The sequence below is a fragment of the Periplaneta americana genome, chromosome 8 (assembly GCF_040183065.1).
Source record: "Periplaneta americana isolate PAMFEO1 chromosome 8, P.americana_PAMFEO1_priV1, whole genome shotgun sequence".
NCBI lineage: Eukaryota > Metazoa > Arthropoda > Insecta > Blattodea > Blattidae > Periplaneta > Periplaneta americana.
In genome coordinates, this window is record NC_091124.1 from 4,932,991 (window position 1) to 4,943,562 (window position 10,572).

The 10,572-nt window shown below is 36.6% G+C and overlaps 1 protein-coding gene and 1 non-coding gene across 2 annotated transcripts in view; both read right to left on the reverse strand.

Annotated features, from left to right (window-relative positions):
• Nucleotides 1–7,521, reverse strand: part of fw (CUB and Sushi multiple domains furrowed) — a 242,425-nt gene extending 234,904 nt beyond the window's left edge. The window contains exon 1 of the mRNA XM_069832281.1: nt 7,354–7,521. Coding sequence (XP_069688382.1) covers nt 7,354–7,435 — 82 coding nt within the window. The 5' untranslated portion in view covers nt 7,436–7,521. The remainder of the gene's footprint in view (nt 1–7,353) is intronic.
• TRNAC-GCA (transfer RNA cysteine (anticodon GCA)) lies at nt 4,298–4,374 on the reverse strand. Its single transcript has one exon. It is a non-coding gene; the product is annotated as a tRNA-Cys (tRNA).
• Nucleotides 7,522–10,572: the final 3,051 nt, after the last annotated feature.

Here is a 10,572-nt window from a genome sequence, read left to right on the forward strand (position 1 = left end):
TGCTAAATTTGCTGTCATTTTCAGGCTAGATATCCATTCACTAGTCGAAAGTCCTTTCTTGTTTGCAATCCAGCTGTTTATTTACCTAATATTATTAATTAATAATATCAGTTTTTAATTTTTGCTAATAAGCTTGACGCATAATGTAACTTCATTTCATTTTCGCTAAAAATATTAACCACATTTTTGTACTCCAGCATTATAAACACTCTTGATCATTAGTGAAAATCGTTCATAATATGCCACATTATTGTACCAGAGCCGTAAAATATTACCATGACAACCAAAATGTCATGACTTCTATTATGACGGCATAACTTGTGCCATAATATATTTTAATACATCATTGTTGTCATAGCAACCCCTTTCTTCATAGATCATATCAATCCATCCATCATTACAAATCTGATTTTATATCTTTATTAATTGAATTGGTCATTGTTAAAAGTCAATTTTGAGGACGAGGGCATTTGGAAGAATTTCGTAATTTTTTTGCATTCAATTGAGGACGAAACATACCAATTATTGCATTCGATGCTTAAACACAACACAAATATAACATAACAATTATGAAGCGAATAGAACAGTTTTTTTTTTATTGTCTCAATACTGAAAAAAAAATGACTTAGTATCTTTTAACAATGACTCATTCAATTGTTTAATAATGCTATCGAAGAAATAGCGTATGAAATACGTTTATAATGTTACACAGTTATAGAATTCATCAAAATCAGGAAACTCGCTTCGCTCCTTCCCTATATATTGACTCGTGACATTAATATTAAAAACTTGTTATATAATATACTGTGCTATTGTTGGTAGTATAAATTTGGCGATAATTCTGTGGCCGGGAGGAAAAAGGTCTTAAGTAAAAATTTTATACTTTTCAGGAGAGCAGTAGAAAGATTGAAATTTGTGTCAATTATAAAGTTTTTTTAATTAAGAGGTTTTTCCTGGATATGATTTGAGGGAGGTGGGGTATGATGATAGAGACTGGATTAATCTTGCACAGGATAGGGACCGATGGCGGGCTTATGTGAGGGCGGCAATGAACCTTCGGGTTCCTTAAAAGCCATTTGTAAGTAAGTAAGTATGATTTGTTTATAGCCTATTTCTTCTAAAATAGGTAATGTTGCTCATTTAACAATTTTCTTGATTATTTCCAAAAATAGCCGCACTTAAGGCCCTTTAAGACTAAAAGCCAAACTAAGTAGGGACTATTTAAAGATAAGACCTTTTTCTTGTCAAAATAAATGGGAAATGTAAATTATTAGGAATGCAAAATAGGTCTTAAACAATATAGGACCTGGTGCTTAACGTTTTAAAAGGAAAGGGCATCAGTATGTGATAAAGTAGCTAAAATGCAAGTTAGACCTTTTTAATAAAGAAACATGGAAAACAAACATGTGATGTTTGTAAGGAATAAAGTATCAAATATTCTTAAGTCCTTTATTCTGTGTGTGATCGATTCAAAAAGTACTTAGGACATTTGGTAACGGTCTATAATTCCAGTCAGGAGTCTTATTTGACTTTAACCGTTTTACCAGATTGTAGAGAATTGTTTCCGCTTTCAGAATATATAAAAATATCATTTTCACAAAAAACTGACTTAAGACTTTTTTCCTCCTGGCCACAGAATTATAATTTATGTGTTGCTAATGGCATGAATAACGTCACTTCATTTTTACTATCAGAATTTAATATTTACGAAATTCTTTCTTAAAATGATAATTAAAAATATGAGTCCCCATTTAACTGCTAAATATGGTCGTAATGATAATGATGATATTGCATAATAATTACTTTCTACTCGTTTAAAAAACAAACTTGATTAATTCTTGTAGCGATTACGTAGTTAACTAAACTGTTGCTAGTGGTCGGGAATGAAGAGTCGTGGCTCATTCACAATGAAAATTAAACATAACGTAAGCGTTAACTCAAGAATATAAACGTTACGGTAAAATCAAGAAGTCATACCATCATTCACGATGGGAACATAAACATAACAGCAAACATACAGGGACATCATTTTATTTTTACTAACATTTTTAATATTAACCTGTCTATACCTTTAGAGAACCGGAAACACCGCTTGCTCCCCCCTCCAAGACTGGAGTTCGATGATACTGGCGTAAAACACAAATCACTCTACTAGGTATAGGAAGGAAGAAAAGTAGTTCATCCATTTACGTAAACTAGGAAATATCGCGATTTTGAGTTTGATAATTTTCATTAGGTTTTTCTTTAATCAAAGTACAGTACTGTATTAAGAATAAGTGTTTTTACTCACGAAGTGAGTTATCCATGCGAACGTATTCATTATGCAGTGTATATTATACTGTCTACAGCACATTAGCGTACAATATAGAGAAAGAAGTTAAATTGAAAAATAATCATAATATGAATATTTAAACACAATTTTGAAAATGGTGGCCGTTCATTTCGATACAGGCTTCAGTTCTTTTGTGCATATTATCGCACTATAGATTATTGCATCTAATTCCAATTGCCAGTTTCGCCCTTCGTACTAGTAACTCATGTTGAAATAATTCTGTACCTACTCTACGCACTGTAAATTCAATCTTCACTTCTACCCGACCCGAAAATATAAAATTACTCAGACATGCTATCTACTGTCCGTCCAAGTGGTTATGCCGCAGGATTGTAGAAAGGGAGGAAATCACGTGACAGTTAATTACTTAACGAGGCCCTTTTATTTAAGTTAAATTAAACAGCTGTATAATATTACGTAAACTTCCAATTCCTAAGAGAAATTAATGTTTTCAGAAAAGAGCTAAGACAGCCCAGCTATTACAGACGGGCGAGCAGAAGCAGGTGGGGGAAATCCGGATGCGACGTAGGCAAACGGACAGTACCTGTGCGAAAATATGATTCAATATTGAAAGCTCTTTCGTCACTGGAAAACGCGAACATATTTCTGGAACGTACTATACTCGTAACTCAGTACTGCTTACTATCTGCGGTCTTGGTTCTGTGTGGAGTTGGAACTTCCTTAGTAGAAGGGGTGGGAGTGAAGTACATTCAAAAACTCAGGTACAATAAAAATTGAAGTAAAAATAAAATGATGTCCCTGTACTTGGTAACCATGGAAACATAACAACGACGCCATTTCCTCATATTCTGTCGTATACTTCAGCGCTCCACGATTGTGTTCTGTTTGCAAATCACGTAAGCATAAGCATGAAAGTTTGGAGTTTGCAAACTTTCATGTTAACGTCTTACGGTAATGTTTATGTCAACGCTTATGTGAATCATTGTGAATGATCCCATTTGGTGGCCTGGGCGCAAACTTCTGTGTTTATGTTACGGTTATGTTTATTTTCATTATGAATGGGCCTTAAATGGTTTTGAAGGAATCGATTGTAGGAAACAGAACTTCAATCAGTACTAGCTGCCTTGGATTCGAACCGCATGCAGATGACGTCGGTAGCTGCGAGTTGGAGAAAGGCAGCTGCTGGGAACCAGCCGACCGAAAGAAATCTGTGTCACGCACAACTCTGCCGCATCTGACATATTTCTGGGCTGCCATCCCCATGAACTGGCTGCTATCTCAAGGCGGAATATATCCTCTCTCGAATGGCACACACCTCAGATAACTGCACCACAAATTGCAGGACTTGTTTTCTTTTAACAACCAAGGGTGCTATTCATAGACATTTCGCAGCACGCGCTACGAGAGTACTAAGCTAGCCCCGGCTATCCTACTGGTTACTAGTACAGAATTCAAATCATATCCTATCGCTAACACTGGTTTATGAATACGAAAAACGCTGATCATCCACCGGAAGCCCGCGCTAAAAATGTCTATGAATACAGCCCCCAAGCGTTTATCAGCGGACCACTATTGACAGAAATCGAAGACAAAAATTGATAATCCACGGAATGACGCAACATTTTAAATCACAGTGGATATTCACAAGCTGTATTCAGAAGATGAAGGCTACACAACCAACCCTTACGGAGAAAAACCTCCATTTCCCTGGAAGAAACTGCGTCCGGTTCACCAAATATGTAACTCCATTCTAAACCAAAATATTGTTGTTGATGATGATTATGATGATGAAATACAGGATTTTCAAACCCATACCTGAAGTCCGTATTTTGAGCTTCTTTGACCTGACCTAGCGTAGGGTGGTTTCTTCTTCTCTTACAAAACTTTATAATTTATACATCACATATTCATTATATATGAGGTCTCGCCTACATCATTGAATATTACACGACTACTATGAAATAGCCAATGTGTATTATCATCATTTAAATCGAGAAAAATTCGTTCCGGCACCGGGAATCGAACCCGGGACCTCTCAGCTCTGCGCGCTGAGTGCTCTTTCCAACTGAGCTATGCCGGGACACGATCCACGGTGCCGGCCGAACTCTTCTCGTTGTAATGTTTTACGGCCTTACTACCTGCACTTTAGACAATATAAGTCATACATGCAGAAGCGCATATTTAAATGACTTTATGGCCATATTCAACATCAGTTTGTGACAACTGCTAACAGTTAATACATCAAATATTCATTATATATGAGGCCTCGCCTACCTCATTGAATATTACACGACTACTATGAAGTAACCAATGTGTATTATCATCATTTAATTCGAGAAAAATTCGTTCCGGCACCGGGAGGTCCCGGGTTCGATTCCCGGTGCCGGATCGAATTTTTCTCGATTTAAATGATGTTTATAATTTATGACACTAGATTTTCACATCAGCATCCCCTCATCATTTAGCAATGCGCAGAAGGAGGGACGTCCAATGCTGATGTGTGCAACTATGAGAATATTCATGTCCAATAAGTAAATATAAATTATGAAAAAGTCGCTGAATATCACTATCTGTCTCTACGGCTTAGAAGATAATGCGGAACGGTACTTTGTAGACACACCCGCCCCACTGCTTTATGGTTAAATTACACTTTTGTTAGTCTACTGCTAATAGGTCTAATGAAAACATTTTAATCAGCAGTGACGCAACTTTCTAAATTAATGAATGTTATCGAAACATAATATATTCTTTATCATCAGTTAATGACGGTCCAGTCACTTTCCTATTTTGCAGGTCTCACCGTAACTATTTACTATAAAACATATATTACATTAAACATTACCTCACTTAACCAGTCAGTATCATGAATATAGTTACAGGCCTAACCTAGTTTTCTCCGTCGATTTCTTCTTTACTATCATATACAAATTTGTATAATTTCTTCACCTTTTTTTGTCCACACCTGTGGAATAACGGTCAGCGCGTCTGGCCGCGAAACCAGGTGGCCCGGGTTCGATTCCCGGTCGGGGCAAGTTACCTGGTTGAGGTTTTTTCCAGGATTTTCCCTCAACCCAATATGAGCAAATGCTAGGTAACTTTCGGTGTTGGATCCCGGACTCATTTCACCGGCATTATCACCATCTCATTCAGACGCTAAATAACCTAGATATTGATAAAGCGTCGTAAAACAACCTACTAAAATAAAAAATAAAAATTCACATTTTTTAAACACAGTTTTCTGTAAACTGTGTCTGCTCTTAAAATTAGTTTTAGAATTGACTCTTCGATAAAAATTTTCCTTATCCTGTCAATATAGACCTCATACGCTAGCGTCTTTTTGTCTGTAGAACTGACATACTGTGTGTTCATTTCAAAACTTCACACCTTGTATAATTTTAGTTGTTCAGAAATCGCGATTTTGAGGAAAAACAGGTCGATCTAGTTTTCGACGGGAAAGGTAAAAACCACTGCAGATCGAATTTTCTATTCCACCTCTTCACCCCACCCACCTTCACTTTTCAATTTCAAGTTGCATCTATCTTCAGACACATCATTTTAAAGGGGATTGTATTGTATTGTATTTATTAACATTCCATGGTATTCATACATTGCTTACAGCTAGAATATGGAACAAGTCAAAAAACTTAATACTACTATAAAGTATTAATTTATAGTCACAGTCTAGATGATTTATATACAGACGAGATTTACAAAATAGTCTACTAGTACAACACATAGTTTTAGTATTAATTTCATGAAGAGTTATTGAATGTTATGAATTCACCTACAGAATAGAAGGCGTGAGAAATTAGGTACTTCTTTAATTTGGCCCTAAACAATCTTATGTTTTGAGTTTCATATTTTATATCGATAGGGAGGCTATTAAAAATTTTTACCGCCATATAACGCACTCCTTTTTGACAACACGATACACTTGCCGATGGATGATAAAACCTATCCGTGTACCAAAAACAGGGGGTCGTTGTTTAGTCAACTATCCTGATACAGGTTTGAAACCTCATAAGTGACACCATTAAGGCACTACTTATGAGGCAACTAGGCCAGGAAATAATGGGATAGTGTGGCCAGTTCCTTTCCCACTCATTGCAAGAATAATGGCTGTCATTTGGAATATATTTCTCAGGAGAAGCAATTGAAAGTTTGAAATGCTTAGCGCTCAAAGCTTAGCTGTGATTTTCCGATCATTACTGGACAATGACTATCAGTGTTAATGCCATATAACTCTGTATGTACATTCTATATGTCTTAAGCTATGCATTGACAGTCTTGGTTCATTTTCGACAAGAAAGTGACATCCATCATTCTTGCAGTGGACTTTTCAGATATCACTGACTAGCTACATATTACACTAGTCAGACTTCAGATGCATACAAACAATTGTTCTTCCTCTGACACATATCGTCAAGTGAGATGTACTTCCTGATAATAGATGTACATATCAGCCAGAACTTCAATCAGAGGTGAAATGGAGGGGATGTAACTTGATAATCAAAATTGAGAGTGAGTGGGAGTGAACGGATAGTACAGTCAGCAGTGGGTTCGAACTTCCTCTCAAAAACTAAATCGACGTTTTTTTTTTCCCTCCCTCAAAATCGTGTCCACTGCACATTTAAAATTATTCAAGGTGGGAAGTCTTGAAATGAACACACGGTATATGTTTTTCTATGCTTTCCTTCTGTTCCTTGATCTCAAATTCCTGATCTCCACCATCCGTTCTTCCCTGGTGTTAATCCTTATGTATTCTTCCTTCCTAGATCAGTGATGCTACTAATAATAACGAAGAATCGCAGAGTTGTAATGCAAATATTTTCGGTAGGCACTGCACAATAATTCTGAATGACGACTCTTCGAGTACCCTCAACCCAGAAAAGGGCTGCTTCCACTACTAAGCACCTGAAACGCAAACTGCCATGGACAGCAGCTGAAGTTTCAACAAACAGTACATTCATGGCAAGAATACCACCAATTGAAACAGTCCATATGACCACTTACGGTTGACGAATGCTAACAATGGACGGCGTTGCATTTTTGTCTCTTACCTTGAGCCTGTGCCCTCCCACAGTAGCCAACCACGGTGAACCACACAAATAACAATTGCCGCACAAACACAGACGCGCACATCCTGTCTTCTCTGCCATCTGGCAGCACTCCGCACACTGCGCGAGAAGAGGTGAAAACCGGACCACAAGGCGGCCTGGTCACGTGGCCGCTACGTCACATACTCCTTCTCGTAACGGTACACGGTTGCTCTTTATTGTCTCAAGGATGAGTTGTGGTAACCCAGTGACTGATCCCCGGGGGCTCTGCAGCCGTGTAACGAGTGCAGGGATGGAGCAGGGACAATTAATTCATCCGCAGGTTATAACAATGTGCACAGTAAGATTTAGAATATCCCATTAGGAAAGTCCAGGATAACAGAGAGGGTTTGGAATTGAATGGGTTACATCAGCTTCTTGTCTATGCGGCTGACGTGAATATGTTAGGAGAAAATCCACAAACGATTACGGAAAACGCGGGAATTTTACTAGAAGCAAATAAAGACATAGGTTTGGAAGTAAATCCCGAAAAGACAAAGTATATGATTATGTCTCGTGACGAGAATATTGTACGAAATGGAAATATATAAAAATTGGAGATTAATCTTTTGAAGAGGTGGAGAAGTTCAAATATCTTGGAGCAACAGTAATAAATATAAATGACACTCGGGAGGAAATTAAACGCAGAATAAATATGGGAAATGCCTGTTATTATTCGGTTGAGAAGCTTTTGCCATCTAGTCTTCTGTCAAAAAATCTGAAAGTTAGAATTTATAAAACAGTTATATTACAGGTTGTTCTGTATGGTTGTGAAACTTGGACTCTCACTTTGAGAGAGGAACAAAGATTAAGGATGTTTGAGAATAAGGTTCTTAGAAAAATATTTGGGGCTAAGAGGGATGAAGTTACAGGAGAATGGAGAAAGTTACACAACACAGAACTGCACGCATTGTATTCTTCACCTGACATAATTAGGAATATCAAATCCAGACGTTTGAGATGGGCAGGACATGTAGCACGTATGGACGAATCCAGAAATGCATATAGAGTGTTAGTTGAGAGGCCGGAGTGAAAAAGACCTTTAGGGAGGCCGAGACATAGATGGGAAGATAATATGAAAATGGATTTGAGGTAGGTGGGATATGATGATAGAGAATGGATTAATCTTGCTCAGGATAGGGACCAATGGCGGGCTTATGTGAGGGCGGCAATGAACCTCCGGGTTCCTTAAAAGCCAGTGAGTATGTAAGTAAGTAAGATTGTACTAATTTTATCTCTCCTGTCCTGAAAATGTATTTTGCTTCCAGGAACCAACAATGAGTTAAACTGCAGACACATTGATGTACAAAACCTAATTGAAAGCCGTTTCCTTATTCGCGACACGTCTTTGGAGTGTCTTTGAGTGCGATTTCAGAGATAACTCGGAATTTTTTATCCATCACCCAGAATTCAAAATAAATTTCTAATTTCTTCTTTCTTTATCTATAAAAAATTCTGATAACATTTCAAATGTTTGTCTAAGTGTTCAGTAAAACGAAAGAGTTGGGTGTTCTGCTCTATAGCGTTATGTTATGAGCAGGGAAAGGATTTATATGTAAATACATATTTACTTATAAAGCTAATATAATTTATATTTTGCATTATCTTTATGTTTCACAATGTGTAGGGTTGAAAAATCCTACTTTTATTTTCCATATTTTTCCATATTTTAGAGTTTAGTACATATTTTCGTTAATTTCCATATATTTTCCATATTTCATATAAAACAGTCCATATTATATTAGGTTTAACAATAAAACAAAACAAAATTCCATTAACTTTTAAAAATACATTTCAACAATAGAGATTTAAACACATGTTCAGTAATCCCTTTAACATCAGAGTTATTTGAAAATTAGCAGTCCTATCAACAATGGGAAAGTAAGTTACAAAACTGTATTAATTTAATTTAAAATTTTTAACAGACTTCAGTTGTGCAGCTCAACAGTTAAATGCCAGTCAGAGTACACATAGGTTCAGTTTTGTAAATCATACTATAAAGACGGTAAATATGCCAAAAGTACGTCATTCAGTCAATTTAAAATCAAAACTAACAAGTTACATTTCAGAATTTAAAGAAGATGGTTTATCAACTGACAATAAAATATTATTTTGTAATTTGTGTCAGTGTGCAGTATCATCTACACAAAAGTTCCTGGTGCAACAACACATTACAACTAGTAAACATCAGGCCAACAAACAACTAAATTCCAAGCAGAGACAATTGTTTTTAACACAACCAACAACATCGAATGTAAGATCTGAGTTTAACATCGACCTGTGCCGTTCTCTCATCTCTGCTGATATTCCTCTCTACAAACTAAAGAATAAGGTCTTCAGGGAATTCCTTGAAAAATATACTCAACATACAATCCCGGATGAGTCAACACTTAGGAAGACGTATGCTCCATCCATCTACGATGAGACAATACAGAAGATAAGAGATGAAATTAAAGATAGTTCAATTTGGGTTTCCATTGATGAGACTCCCGACAAAGAAGGTAGACTTGTTGGTAATGTAGTTATCGGTTTGTTAAGTGAACAATATTCTGAACGAATTCTTTTACATTGTGATGTTCTAGAAAAGTGCAATAACAAAACTATAGTTAAACTGTTCAACGAAGCTATGGGTATCCTGTGGCCAAAGGGTATTATGTACGATAATGTGTTATTCTTTATTAGCGATGCTGCCCCTTATATGGTCAAAGCTGGACAAGCATTATCTGTTGTATATCCTAAATTGACTCATTTTACTTGTGTGGCGCATGCATTTCATCGTGTGGCAGAAGTGGTCAGAGACAATTTCCCTAAAGTAGATTTGTTGATTTCATCAGTGAAAAAAGTATTTCTCAAAGCTCCCAGTAGAGTTAACGTGTTGAAAGAAATGTACCCTGAAATTCCATTGCCACCAAAGCCAATTTTAACTAGATGAGGTACATGGCTAGAAGCAGTTGAATATTATGCCGAACATATAGACTCTATTAACAATGTTCTCCTTGCATTGGACTCTGAAGATGCAGTCTCAATTGATACTGCGAAAACAGTTACCTGTGACATAAGTGTGAAGAATGACTTAGCTCACATTCAGCATACATTTTCATGCATCATAAAAACGCTCAAAAGTCTCCAAAATAGGCACCTTTCACTATCTGAAAGTTTTGAAATTATAAATAGTACTGTGGA